General features: G+C 47.8%; 1 protein-coding gene across 3 annotated transcripts in view; it reads left to right on the plus strand.

Moving 5' to 3' along the window:
- The window catches only part of LOC147709847 (NACHT, LRR and PYD domains-containing protein 12-like), a 275,583-nt gene that overhangs the window by 216,924 nt on the left and 44,495 nt on the right, over nt 1–14,164 (plus strand). For all 3 annotated transcript variants that reach the window (XM_086928309.1, XM_086928307.1, XM_086928308.1), the window contains exon 11: nt 8,836–9,003. In XM_086928309.1, coding sequence (XP_086784435.1) covers nt 8,836–9,003 — 168 coding nt within the window. The remainder of the gene's footprint in view (nt 1–8,835; nt 9,004–14,164) is intronic.

Here is a 14,164-nt window from a genome sequence, read left to right on the forward strand (position 1 = left end):
ATCTACTTGGTTTTCAAAACTTGATCTCAAGGCAGCTTACCACCAGATTGAATTGCATCCTCTCTCACGACATCTCACTGCTTTTGTAACACCTGATGGTGTATTCCAATTTCGTCGCCTTCCTTTTGGCCTGGCTTCTGCCGCTGCTGTCTTTCAGCGAATCATGCCCGAAATGTTTGAAGAACTTTCTAATGTAGTCGTCTTTCAAGATGATATTCTTATTTTTACTCAAACTGAGGCCGAGCATGAGAAAGCCATTGACCAAGTTTTTAACATCTTGGAACAAAGAGGTGTAACTTTACAGAAGAGCAAGTGTGTATTCAAAACCAGAGAGGTAGAATATCTTGGTCATACCATTTCTGAGAGTGGCATCAAACCCAGACCAGGTTTAGTTAAAAGCATTATTGAAGCTCCTGCCCCCTCAAACAAAGAACAGCTTTTGTCCTTTCTTGGTCTTTGTGAGTTTTACTCAAAATTCATGAGAGACTATGCCAAGACTACTGAATGCTTCAGACTTCTACTAAAAAAGGGTGCCACCTTCAGCTGGTCTGATGATTGTGAAAAGGGCTTTCAGCTCATTAAAGAGCATATCACTAAAGCTCCTGCTCTTCAGCCTTTTAATGGTAATAGAGAAACTGTGGTCACTGTTGATGCTTGTGAATATGGCTTAGGAGCTGTCCTTTCATAATTGGCTTATGGAAAGGAATTTACAGTGGGGTTTGCCTCCAGGACCCTCCGTCCTGTTGAAAGAAAATATTCTGTCATAGAAAAAGAGCTCCTAGCTTGTGCTTGGAGTGTTGAGAAATTCAAATCTTACTTGTGGGGTAGACCGCTTATCCTTCAAACCGACCATCGACCTCTCGTCGATATTTTGTCAGGCAGAAATATCAAACGTACAACCGCACGGTTGGCTAGACTTTCCACTAAATTATTGGAGTTTAATTTCAAAGTTATTTATATTCCTGGCGGTAAAAACAAACGGGCAGACTGTTTGTCCAGGCTACCCATACAAGATCCTAACGAAAATGATTGGGAAACTGAGATTGAAGAATGCTTTGTGGCCAATATTTCCCAAGATTCCATTTCTTTTGCTGAAAATGATTGGATTAAAGCAGTTGAAAATGATGTTGTCCTTAAAGATGTAACTTCCTTCATACAAAAAGGGTGGCCTAAAGAAAATTCTCTTTCTTCCGAACTTCAGATCTATTGGAAAATTAATTCAGAACTTTCTTTAGAAAATGGTAAAATTGTTAGAGGTGATAAATTCATTCCTCCTTCTGTTTATCGAGAGAAAATCGTTGCTGATGCCCATTCTGGACATCTAGGAGCCACCATTACCAAGAGAAATGTTAGATCGAATTTTTGGTGGCCTAAAATGGACAATCAAATTGTGGAAGCTATTAAACTTTGCACACGTTGCAACACTAGTGACAAGGTTCTTGTCTTAGAAGGTGTTTGTGATTCCATTGTTCCCCCACCTGTTAGAGCTGGGCAGAAAATTGGCCTGGATTTTCTAGGTCCATTTCATGTTCTTCCCAATACTTCCAAATACTTCCTGGTCCTTGTTGATCACCTTTCTAGATGGGTTGAAGTTGAACCTATCAATGTTCCCAACTCTAAAAGTGTCACTGATTGCTTAAGTAAAATTTTCTTGAGGGAGGGTTGTCCGGAAGAAATTCTCACTGACAACGGAGTACAGTTTATTTCTAAGGAAATGGATGTATTTTTGAATAACTGCTGTATTAAACATACCAGAACTCCTTTGTACCATCCCCAGAGCAACGGCAAAACCGAGAGGTTCAATAGAGTTATTGTTGAATGTGTGCAGGCTGCTTTCAGGTCTAATAGTTGTATTTTTGAAGCTGTAAAAGATCTTATATGGTCTTATCGGATTTCCCCTCATGTTGCCACGGGTTTCTCTCCCTTTGAACTTATGAGAGGAAGGAAAGCTTGCTCCCAGGCTTTCCCTTTTTGGATGGTTAAAAGTTTCCACCGGGGGTGTGATTTAGAAGAAGTTTGGGAATGTGCTAATAAAAAGTCTTCCAGTTCACTGCCTAGTAATGTGGAATTAGGCAAGAAGTCTCTTCACAGTATTCGTGCAGGGGATTGGGTTAGAATTAAGAATCCTGTCACTGTTAAGAAAGGTTTTTCAAAATTTCTTGATTCTCAGCAAGTTGTGGAAGTTCGCAAGAATGCTGTTAAATTGTCAAATGGCAACTGGTGGAGCACTTCTCGGGTTGCCAAAGATCCTTCTTTCCGTGCAACTGCTCCTTCACCTAAAATTGTCAATGTTGGGAATGGTTTAAGGAAAAGCTCTAGAGTAACTGTTAGGCCTAACAGATTTCGTGATTATATCTGATTTGCTCATCCTTGTTGTTATATTCTGCTTTTGGGAATGTTTTTTTTTGTTGTGTTTTGTTGTTTTTTCTTTCTTTTGAAAAAGGGGGGAGGTGTGTGGTGATCTGTAATTTGTACTGCTTGTCGTCATTCCATCACTGAACACAGTGATGTCACCTATGGGGTTTCCGAGTGCTGAGGATTCCACCCTAGTGTTCCTTGTGCGGCAGTTGCAGCTGCTGTGTCTCCCCTACAAGCTGGATGGCTCTCTTCTCTACAATAAACCTACAACTTCAATCTCCTGTCTCCGCCTCATTTTTACACAGTCCTGCGCACTTAAGGAGTGCAAGCCACTCCTCTATCTGCTCTGGCCGGCCTCGCCCTGCCCAAGAGCCACTGACCTCAGTAACAAAAATATAGTGATAATAACAATACCTTATTATCATTTTATTATTCCTTAGCAGGGTAGTTGCCACTGCTGTGGCCCCTGGACAGCAGCATTACACCGCTAGGGAGTCATGCAAGATCTGGGAGCAACAAACAAACCGGTACAAACGGGGAACAAGCAAAGAGGAAAGGAACAGAGGAGAAGCAGAGGTGACGACTGGGAACCTTCTGAAGGGACAAAAAGAAAGGTGGAGCACTCAAGACATTTACGAGAAAGCAGCAGTGACAGACTCCAGGCTAAGCAAGGTCGAGAGCTGACTGTCAGAAGTTGACACAACTGCGCCTTCGCTGGAGGTGCCAAATGTTGATCAGAAGGAAGGCCGGCCAACCCGGATCATGGGGGCATGGCTGGCATCATTTAGACTTACTCTACAGTTCAGAAAGCGTTTCACACCTTGTTAGGGGGGAAGCACTAGGTATTCAACCTCACGACTCATAAGGAGGCCTTCAAAGCTTTGCTATCACTCAAGAGGGGAACGGAGTGTGGGAACACCGAAGGGCGATCATCAGCTGAGTTTTTTGTTTCCTCTTCCTAAAAGCAAATGGTGATGGGACTGGAGCATTAAGGACGCGCTTTCGATGGCCTACGACAACTCCTGACTACTCCGGTCCACCAGTCACCTGCTTTTGAGATGTAAGACAACAGACACCGGCTTTGCCAGCACAGTCTTAGTAGCACTGACAGATTCGACAGAGTGGTACAAACCAGCTCTAAAGATTGCAGGAACTTTAAAAAGGAGGGCTGTATTTATGACCCTGTTTGCATCGTGTTTGCTCCACGCAACGTGGTACATGCGCGATGCAAACCTTAAGTCAGATTTATGAAGTCATGTAAGGCCACTTAGCATGGCCGTGAGCGGTTTCATAAATCTGGAGTCATGCGTCGTATGTGCTCCACGCAACGGGGTACATGAGCGACGCAAACCGTAAGTCAAATTTATGAAGCCATGTAAGGCCACTTAGTATAGCCGCGAGCGGTTTCATAAATCTGGAGTCCTATGTCAGATGTGCTCCACGCAACGGGGTACATGAGCGACGCAAACCGTAAGTCAGATTTATGAATCCATGTAAGGCCACTTAGCATGGCCGTGAGCGGGTTCATAAATCTGAAGTCATGTAGCGTGAACTGCTCTACGCAACGGGGTACATGAGCGATGCAAACCGTAAGTCAGATTTATGAAGCCATGTAAGGCCACTTAGCATGGCCGCGAGCGGTTTCATAAATCTGGAGTCATGCAGCGTAAACTGCTCTATGCAACGGGGTACATGAGCGATGCAAACCGTAAGTCAGATTTATGAAGCCATGTAAGGCCACTTAGCATGGCCGTGAGCGGTTGCATAAATCTGAAGTCATGTAGCGTGAACTGCTCTACGCAACGGGGTACATGAGCGATGCAAACCGTAAGTCAGATTTATGAAGCCATGTAAGGCCACTTAGCATGGCCGTGAGCGGGTTCATAAATCTGGAGTCATGCGTCGTATGTACTCCACGCAACAGGGTAAATGAGCGACGCAAACCGTAAGTCAGATTTATGAAGCCACTTAGCATGGCCGTGAGCGGTTTCATAAATCTGGAGTCATGCGTCGTATGTGCTCCACGCAACGGGGTACATGAGCGACGCAAACCGTAAGTCAGATTTATGAAGCCATGTAAGGCCACTTAGCATGGCTGTGAGCGGTTTCATAAATCTGGAGTCATGCGTCGTATGTGCTCCACGCAACGGGGTACATGAGCGACGCAAACCGTAAGTCAGATTTATGAAGCCATGTAAGGCCACTTAGCATGGCCGTGAGCGGTTTTATAAATCTGGAGTCATGCGTCGAATGTGCTCCACGCAACGGGGTACATGAGCGACGCAAACCGTAAGTCAGATTTATGAAGCCATGTAAGGCCACTTAGCATGGCCGTGAGCGGGTTCATAAATCTGGAGTCATGCGTCGAATGTGCTCCACGCAACGGGGTACATGAGCGACGCAAACCGTAAGTCAAATTTATGAAGCCATTTAAGGCCACTTAGCATGGCCGTGAGCGGTTTCATAAATCTGGAGTCATGCGTCGTATGTGCTCCACGCAATGGGGTACATGAGCGACGCAAACCGTAAGTCAGATTTATGAAGCCATGTAAGGCCACTTAGCATGGCCATGAGCGGGTTCATAAATCTGGAGTCATGCGTCGTATGTGCTTCACGCAACGGGGTACATGAGTGACGCAAACCGTAAGTCAGATTTATGAAGCCATGTAAGGCCACTTAGCATGGCCGTGAGCGGGTTCATAAATCTGAAGTCATGCGTAGTATGTGGTCCACGCAACGGGGTACATGAGCGACGCAAACCGTAAGTCAGATTTATGAAGCCATGTAAGGCTACTTAGCATGGCCGTGAGCGGGTTCATAAATCTGGAGTCATGCGTCGTATGTGCTCCACGCAACGGGGTACATGAGCAACGCAAACCGTAAGTCAGATTTATGAAGCCATGTAAGGCCACTTAGCATGGCCGTGAGCGGTTTCATAAATCTGGAGTCATGCGTCGTATGTGCTCCACGCAACGGGGTACATGAGCGACACAAACCGTAAGTCAGATTTATGAAGCCATGTAAGGCCACTTAGCATGGCCGTGAGCGGTTTCATAAATCTGGAGTCATGCGTCGTATGTGCTCCATGCAACGGGGTACATGAGCGATGCAAACCGTAAGTCAGATTTATGAAGCCATGTAAGGCCACTTAGCATGGCCGGGAGCGGGTTCATAAATCTGGAGTCGTGCGTCGTATGTGCTCCACGCAACGGGGTACATGAGCGACACAAACCGTAAGTCAGATTTATACAGCCATGTAAGGCCACTTAGCATGGCCGTGAGCGGTTTCATAAATCTGGAGTCATGCGTCGAATGTGCTCCACGCAATGGGGTACATGAGCGACGCAAACCGTAAGTCAGATTTATGAAGCCATTTAAGGCCACTTAGCATGGCCGTGAGCGGTTTCATAAATCTGGAGTCATGCGTCGTATGTGCTCCACGCAATGGGGTACATGAGCGACGCAAACCGTAAGTCAGATTTATGAAGCCATGTAAGGCCACTTAGCATGGCCGTGAGCGGGTTCATAAATCTGGAGTCATGCGTCGTATGTGCTTCACGCAACGGGGTACATGAGCGACGCAAACCGTAAGTCAGATTTATGAAGCCATGTAAGGCCACTTAGCATGGCCGTGAGCGGGTTCATAAATCTGGAGTCATGCGTCGTATGTGCTTCACGCAACGGGGTACATGAGCGACGCAAACCGTAAGTCAGATTTATGAAGCCATGTAAGGCCACTTAGCATGGCCGTGAGCGGGTTCATAAATCTGGAGTCATGCGTCGTATGTGCTCCACGCAACGGGGTACATGAGCAACGCAAACCGTAAGTCAGATTTATGAAGCCATGTAAGGCTACTTAGCATGGCCGTGAGCGGGTTCATAAATCTGGAGTCATGCGTCGTATGTGCTCCACGCAACGGGGTACATGAGCAACGCAAACCGTAAGTCAGATTTATGAAGCCATGTAAGGCCACTTAGCATGGCCGTGAGCGGTTTCATAAATCTGGAGTCATGCGTCGTATGTGCTCCACGCAACGGGGTACATGAGCAACGCAAACCGTAAGTCAGATTTATGAAGCCATGTAAGGCCACTTAGCATGGCCGTGAGCGGGTTCATAAATCTGGAGTCATGCGTCGTATGTGCTCCACGCAACGGGGTACATGAGCGACGCAAACCGTAAGTCAGATTTATGAAGCCATGTAAGACCACTTAGCATGGCCGTGAGCGGTTTCATAAATCTGGAGTCATGTGTCGTATGTGCTCCATGCAACGGGGTACATGAGCGATGCAAACCGTAAGTCAGATTTATGAAGCCATGTAAGGCCACTTAGCATGGCCGTGAGCGGGTTCATAAATCTGGAGTCGTGCGTCGTATGTGCTCCACGCAACGGGGTACATGAGCGACGCAAACCGTAAGTCAGATTTATACAGCCATGTAAGGCCACTTAGCATGGCCGTGAGCGGTTTCATAAATCTGGAGTCATGCGCCGTATGTGCACCACACAACGGGGTACATGAGCGACGCAAACCGTAAGTCAGATTTATGAAGCCATGTAAGGCCACTTAGCATGGCCGTGAGCGGGTTCATAAATCTGGAGTCATGCGTCGTAAGTGCTCCACGCATGAGCGACGCAAACGGTAAGTCAGATTAATGAAGCCATGTAAGGCCACTTAGCATGGCCGTGAGCGGGTTCATAAATCTGGAGTCATGCGTCGCATGTAATCCACGCAACAGGGTACATGAGCGACGCAAACCGTAAGTCAGATTTATGAAGCCATGTAAGGCCACTTAGCATGGCCGTGAACGGTTTCATAAATCTGGAGTCATGCGTCATATGTGCTCCACGCAACGGGGTACATGAGCGAAGCAAACCGTAAGTCAGATTCATGAAGCCATGTAAGGCCACTTAGCATGGCCGTGAGCGGGTTCATAAATCTGGAGTCATGCGTCGTATGTGCGTCGTATGTGCTCCACGCAACGGGGAACATAAGCAACGCAAACCGTAAGTCAGATTCATGAAGCCATGTAAGGCCACTTAGCATGGCCGCGAGCGGGTTCATAAATCTGGAGTCATGCGTCGTATGTGCGTCGTATGTGCTCCACGCAACGGGGAACATGAGCAACGCAAACCCTAAGTCAGATTCATGAAGCCATGTAAGGCCACTTAGCATGGCCGCGAGCGGGTTCATAAATCTGGAGTCATGCGTCGTATGTGCTCCACGCAACGGGGTACATGAGCAACGCAAACCTTAAGTCAGATTTATGAAGCCATGTAAGGCCACTTAGCATGGCCGCGAGCGGGTTCATAAATCTGGAGTCATGCGTCGTATGTGCTCCACGCAACGGTGTACATGAGCAACGCAAACCGTAAGTCAGATTTATGAAGCCATGTAAGGCCACTTAGCAATGGCCGCGAGCGGTTTCATAAATCTGAAGTCATGTAGCGTAAATTGCTCCATTCCGTTTCTCTGCTCTGGGAAGGCGTTCCACGGGCATGCCTGGGTGTTCCCACACAACTCTCATGGTTTTTGATGAGTCAAAAAGATACGCCTTCTCAGCTTTATTTCTCCTCGATACTTCCTTTTTCTATGTTTGCCACATTCTGCATGGTGGAAGGGAGCCTGTGTTGGCACTAGGCAGCCAAAGCACAGCGCCAGTGCAGGGGAAGAGGAAGTAATGCACTCACCCACTGTGCTCCACACCTTTCAACCTCTGTGCACCACACCTTTCATCCGATGTGCTCCACACCTTTCATCCTCTGTGCACCACACCTTTCACCTGCTGTGCTCCACACCTTTTACCCACTGTGCTCCACACCTTTCACGTGATGTGCTCCACACCTTTCATCTGCTGTGCTCCACACCTTTCACCCACTGTGCACCAGACCTTTCTCACACTGTGCTCCACACCTTTCACCCACTGTGCTCCGCACCTTTCACTCGTTGTGCTCCACGCCTTTCATCCGATGTGCAGCACACCTTTCATCCTCTATGCACCACACCTTCTATCCGATGTGCAGCACACCTTTCACCCAGTGTGCTCCACACCTTTCACCTGCTGTGCTCCACACCTTTCACCCACTGCGCTCCACACCTTTCACCCAGTGTGCTCCACACCTTTCACCCGCTGTGCACCAGACCTTTTACACACTGTGCTCCACACCCTTCATCCTCAGTGATCCACACCTTTCATCCAATGTGCTCCACACCTTTGACCCGCTGTGCTCCACACCTTTCACCCGCTGTGCATCAGACCCTTCAAACACTGTGCTCCACACCTTTCATCCTCGGTGATCCGCACCTTTTACCCTCTGTGCTACACACCTTTCATCCTATGTTTACCGGACCCTCTTGCTCAGACTGATCCACCATCTTTCTTTTTAGTTGCTTCTTCTAGTGAGTCCTCCACAGCTCTTTGGTTGCTCTGCTTGAGTCTCTGTGTCTGATACGTGACCCCATCTGTCTCTCTTTGGTAGTTTGGACTCCATTGGCCTCACTGATGACTGCATCCCTGACCTTTGCTCTGCTCTGGCCACCAATGAGGCTTTGCAGACCCTGACTCTGAACTGTAACCACTTGACAGATGCCTCCATCACCTCCTTCTCCCAGCTGAGGAATACCCATGGAGCCCTTCCCTACATAGGGTGAGTGTTAGACCTGGCACCATTGGCCTGGGTCTCCCTTCCATTTTTGCTGTTGCCTCGTATGTTTTTGCTGTGTTAAATGCTTTGGGCACTGTGCCACTGCTGTCCAGTGCCACAGCGCAAGGGCTCCCTATTGTAAATTGATGTATTAATCAGTGATTCCATGTTTGGATATTTGGTTTACTTGTCAGACCCTAGTCTAGTGCACTGAGTGTGCCAGGGTGTGTAATCCAAATGCTGCTGGTGGGCCTGCAGCACTGGTTGTGCCACCCACAGAAGCAGCCTTGTAAAATGTTTCTAATGTCTGCCATTGCGGGAAACACCCATTACATCGATGTTAACACATCGCGGTGCCATCGCACCGCGACTTTTACATCGCAGGATCGTTTGCATCGCATGCATTCACTACGCATGCGACCACGGCGCGATGCCATTAACATCGCATGCGACTACAACGATCCTGCGATGGTACGACATGAAAATCGTTATACAAGCACGAACAAAACACAAGCACGAGGCACACCTGCACAAGCACGTCCGGCATGAAAATCGTTATCGAGTCTTTGAAAAGTTATGGCCTAACATGCGGGGAAATAAAAAAATAAAAAAAACACAAGGCTACTTATGGCCTAACATGCGGTGAAAAGAAAAAAAAGCACGAGGCTTTGAAAACTTATGGCCTAACATGCGGTGAAATAAAAAAATAATCTGCGTCAAATTATTGTTTGCCAAGAGGTTGGTGGTGGATGTATGGGTGCATGGATGCATGATGTGTGGGTAGTGGATGGATGGATGGATGATGGATGGATGGATGATGGATGGATGGGTGGATGGATGGGTGGATGGATGGATGGATGGATGATGGGTGGATGGATGGATGCATGATGGATGGGTGGGTGGATGGATGCATGATGGATGGATGGGTGGATTGATGGATGCATGATGGAATATATGGATGGATGGAAGCATGATGGATGGATCGGTGGATGGGTGGATGATGGATGGATGGATGGATGATGGATGGGTGCATGATGCATGATGTGTGGATGGTGGAAGATGGATGGATACATGATGGATGGATGATGGATGGGTGGGTGATGGATGGATGCATGATGGATGGATGGATGTATGGATGATGGATGGGTGCATGATGCATGATGTGTGGGTGGGGGATGTATGGGGGGATGGATGGATGGATGGATGGATGGATGGATGGACGGATGGATGGATGGATGATGGATGGATGGGTGGGTGATGGATGGATGGATGGATGGATGGATGGATGGATGGAAGAATGAATGAATGAAAGAATAGCGTTTTATAATGCGCTACTTAGCCCAATGGGCGTCAAGGCGCCTAATCCAAATACCTGTCTTATGCCCAGTGAAAGCTTACTAATAGGCCTCTTTGAAATACCAAGTTTTTAAAGCCTTTTTAAAGAGGGACAACAACGGTTGCGCCTTAATCTCCGCAGGCAGGGAATTCCACAATCGAGGAGCCACAGTAACAAAAGCCCTTCCTCCCCATCTGACCTTCCTAATACGAGGAATGCACAGAAGATTCATGTTGGAAGAGCGGAGGTTCCTGCTGGGAATATAACACGTTAGCAAGGAGCCTAAGGCATCCGAGGGGCCCGCAAATAAGGCTCCGAAAACCAGACATAGGATTTTAAACGAAATTCTAAACTGGATCGGAAGCCAATGAAGGTCCTTCCTGGCTAGCGTGGCAGAGGAAGAGGTGGGAATGTCCAGAACAAATCTGGCAGCCGCGTTCTGAACACTCTGCAGGCGTTGGATCAGGGCCTTATTGATATTTGCATACAAAGCAATAATCTAGCCGGGAAGAGACCAGCGCGACCACGGTCTGTTTTTGAGCCTGGGGGGACAGATAGTGAGCGATTCTTCTAAGAATCCTAATGACTCCCCAGCATGTGGCCACAGTTCTATCTACCTGAAGGTTCATAGACAACGAAGTGTCTATAAGAACACCAAGGTTCCTGGCTGAGTGCGATGGAGTAGGACAGGCTCCCAATGAAGGGGGCCACCACTCACTAGACTACACATCCCGGTCCTTGCCGAAGATCAGCACCTCGGTTTTATCACCGTTTAGCTTTAATGAATTTTGAGTCATCAATTCAGAAACTGCTTGCATGCAGTTCCTGAAGCTGAATGCAACGGTGTCGACCGAATGAGCCAAGGACACCATGATCTGAGTATCACCTTCATATGATACCACCTCCATCCCTTGCGATTTTACTAACCTAGCAAGTGGGGCCACATAGATGTTAAACAGGGTCGGGCTTAACGCCGACCCTTGCGGCACCCCACATTGCACTGGTTTGGCAGGGGAGAGGAACTCTCCAAGCTTGACCCTCTGCTCTCTTAGAGCTAGAAACGAGGACAGAAGACCAAGCGCTGGGCCCTGAACCCCTATCTCCCTCAGACGAGCTGTTAATGTCGAGGGAGACAGGGTACCAAATGCAGCCGTCAGATCAAGGAGGACTAGCAATGTGGTCTTTCCTTGGTCCACCTTAGCTCGAATGTTATTCATCACCACCGTAAGTGCTGACTCAGTACTGTGGAGTTTCCTGAACCCATGTTGGGACTGGTCCAGGAACCCAGAGGACTCAAGAAAGGTGGTAAGATGAAAATTCAGGTGTGATTCCAACATTTTAGCAGGTGCTGGCAACAAGGAAATGGGTCTAAAATTTTTGAGCGTATTCGGGTCCAGGGTGGGCTCTTTAAGTAAGGGCTTAACTATCGCCTTTTTCCAGGCTACTCGGAAGATTCCCTGAAGTATAGCGCCATTCATCACCTCCAATAATGGAGGTAGCAAGGTGTCCCTACATTCCTTCAAAACTTTCAACGGACAGGGGTCCAGTGGAGAGCCAGATTTAGTTTTATTCAGTAAGGAATCCAGATCTTCAATATTAAGAGGTGGAAAGACTGTAGGAGTCTTAGATGGATCTCTAGTCCAAGAATCTAGGCTAGTGTGAAATGGGCTGGGGCTAACAGCTAACGTCCTTCTTTGTGCTTCTAGCGTCAGATGAATATCTGCGATTTTAGTATGAAAGAAGTCTGAAATCCTGTCGCAGAGATCCTGCAAGCCCACGACCGGGTCAGGCTCTTGCAGGGAGCACAGGGAGTCGACGATCTTAAAAAGCTCCCTTGATGAAGTGAGGGACGTCGTCCGCTTAGTAAAATATTCCTGCTTTTCCTTAATAATCCTAGCCTTATACCCTGCCAGCATCCGCTTAAAGGAAGCTCTGTCTCCTACAGCTCTGTCTCAGGAGCCTCAAGGGCTCTGTGAACCAGGGGGCAGTGGGTTTGGCCCTTGCTGAGTAGCGAAGAGATGCTGGGGCTAACACATCCACTGCTCTAGAGATGGAATTGTGAAGTTCATGTGCAGCAGCACTGGCATCCCTCGAAGCCAGGAGGCCAACAGACCCTATTAGGGTGGCAAGGGCCTTATTTGAGATTTTTCCATAGCATCTCTTAAGAGTTTTCTTGACGTGGACCAGAGTGGACCGTGGGTCAAAAGGAGATGCCAGTTCTAGGGGTACAGCCAAGTGATCTGACCAAACCAAAGGTACTGGGGGACCCGTGGAGAGCCTCAGGTCATTACAAAAACACCCCGTCCAAAATATGGCCAGCCAGATGAGTAGGGCTGTTCACCAACTGAAGCAGACCACATGTGGTGAGTGGGTCTGTCAGGGACAGAGTATCTTTCGAGCTCATGTCATCTAGGTGGAAATTTAGATCCCCCAGAATGGTAAAATGAGGTTTACCAAAATAGGGTTCCAGGATTCTAAAGAGATCATGGCTAAAATAGGATCTGGGGCCAGGAGGTCTGTAAATGAGAAGACCCGTGAAGGATATCGAAGGGGAGGAGGAAATAACAAAATGCAGAGCCTGAAAGGAGTCGGAGGGCTCGGAGACAACTTGAATGCGGCAGACAGCAGAGGTTTTATAGAGAATCGCTAAGCCTCCCCCTCTGCGTCTCAATCGGTCCGATCTCTGTAACGCATATCCTTCCGGGATCGCATTTAAAAGATCTGGACCCAATGACTCCATAGCCCAGGTTTCCGTCACAAAAACCCAGGAAGGGTCCCTAGCCACAACAAAATCATGGAAGGCTATATTATTCTTATCGAGCATTAATCAAGAAACCCCTTTGCGAGGATAAATGATCCCGATGAGGAGAAAGAACTTGTTCGCTTCCAACAGGGGAAACAGAAGAGGTGTCGCTGTAACACATAGGGCAGATGGGAGTGCTCAGTAGGTCCTCAGGGGTGGACCCAAAATGACAAGGTTGAAAGGAAGGCTTCAAAGCCCACATATCCCCAGAGGAGTAAGCATAAAGTACCTGATGTGCTGTCAAGGGCAAAACATCCTCCATAAACAGCCCGTCCTGCAGCCCGTCCTCAGCACGGACGGGCGCAGACGGGCAAAACTCAGGCATAACTCCGGCAGAAATCCGGCGATCCCGCAGTGCGAGTCCGCTGCGCGTCGACCTGACCTCTTTAAGTAGATGACTAGCGTCCGTGTGACGACTAGACCGTCACAGCGTCAGAATGGCGCCGCCGGACGTGCCTCTACCCCCCCAATATGGCCGCCAAGGTGCTACAATGCCGGGAATACCGGGGAAAAGGGCCCGCCAAACAGCGGTGCATTCAACAATTATTGTGCAAGTGAGTGGGCAGCTTTTTAAAAACAAATAGAAGTCAGATACTCCTTCAACTAAGTTTAAACAAATCAGCCAAAAAACGAGCGTATTAAAAGCCTAAATCAAGGCTATCAAGCGCGAAATGCAGCACAGCGCATTCAGGACGTTAAAAACAACAGGCATGATGCATGATGGATGGATGGATGGATGGATGATGGATGGGTGCATGATGGATGGATGGGTGGATGGATGGGTGCATGATGGATGGATGGATGGATGATGGATGGGTGCATGATGCATGATGTGTGGGTGACACCAAAATGGAACAAACGTTTTTCTTTTTCTTTAAAAGACAAGTAGATCCCTGAAGCATTTAGCCCAGTCAGCAAGTAGATTTTCAGATACAATCCTACATCCCTGATATGCCAAGTTAATTACAGCTATTTCCAGTTATATCAACTTGAATACTTCTAACATGCTCGTTAGTATTGATGAA

Source organism: Lissotriton vulgaris, chromosome 6, assembly GCF_964263255.1.
Source record: "Lissotriton vulgaris chromosome 6, aLisVul1.2, whole genome shotgun sequence".
In the NCBI taxonomy this organism is placed as follows: Eukaryota; Metazoa; Chordata; class Amphibia; order Caudata; family Salamandridae; genus Lissotriton; species Lissotriton vulgaris.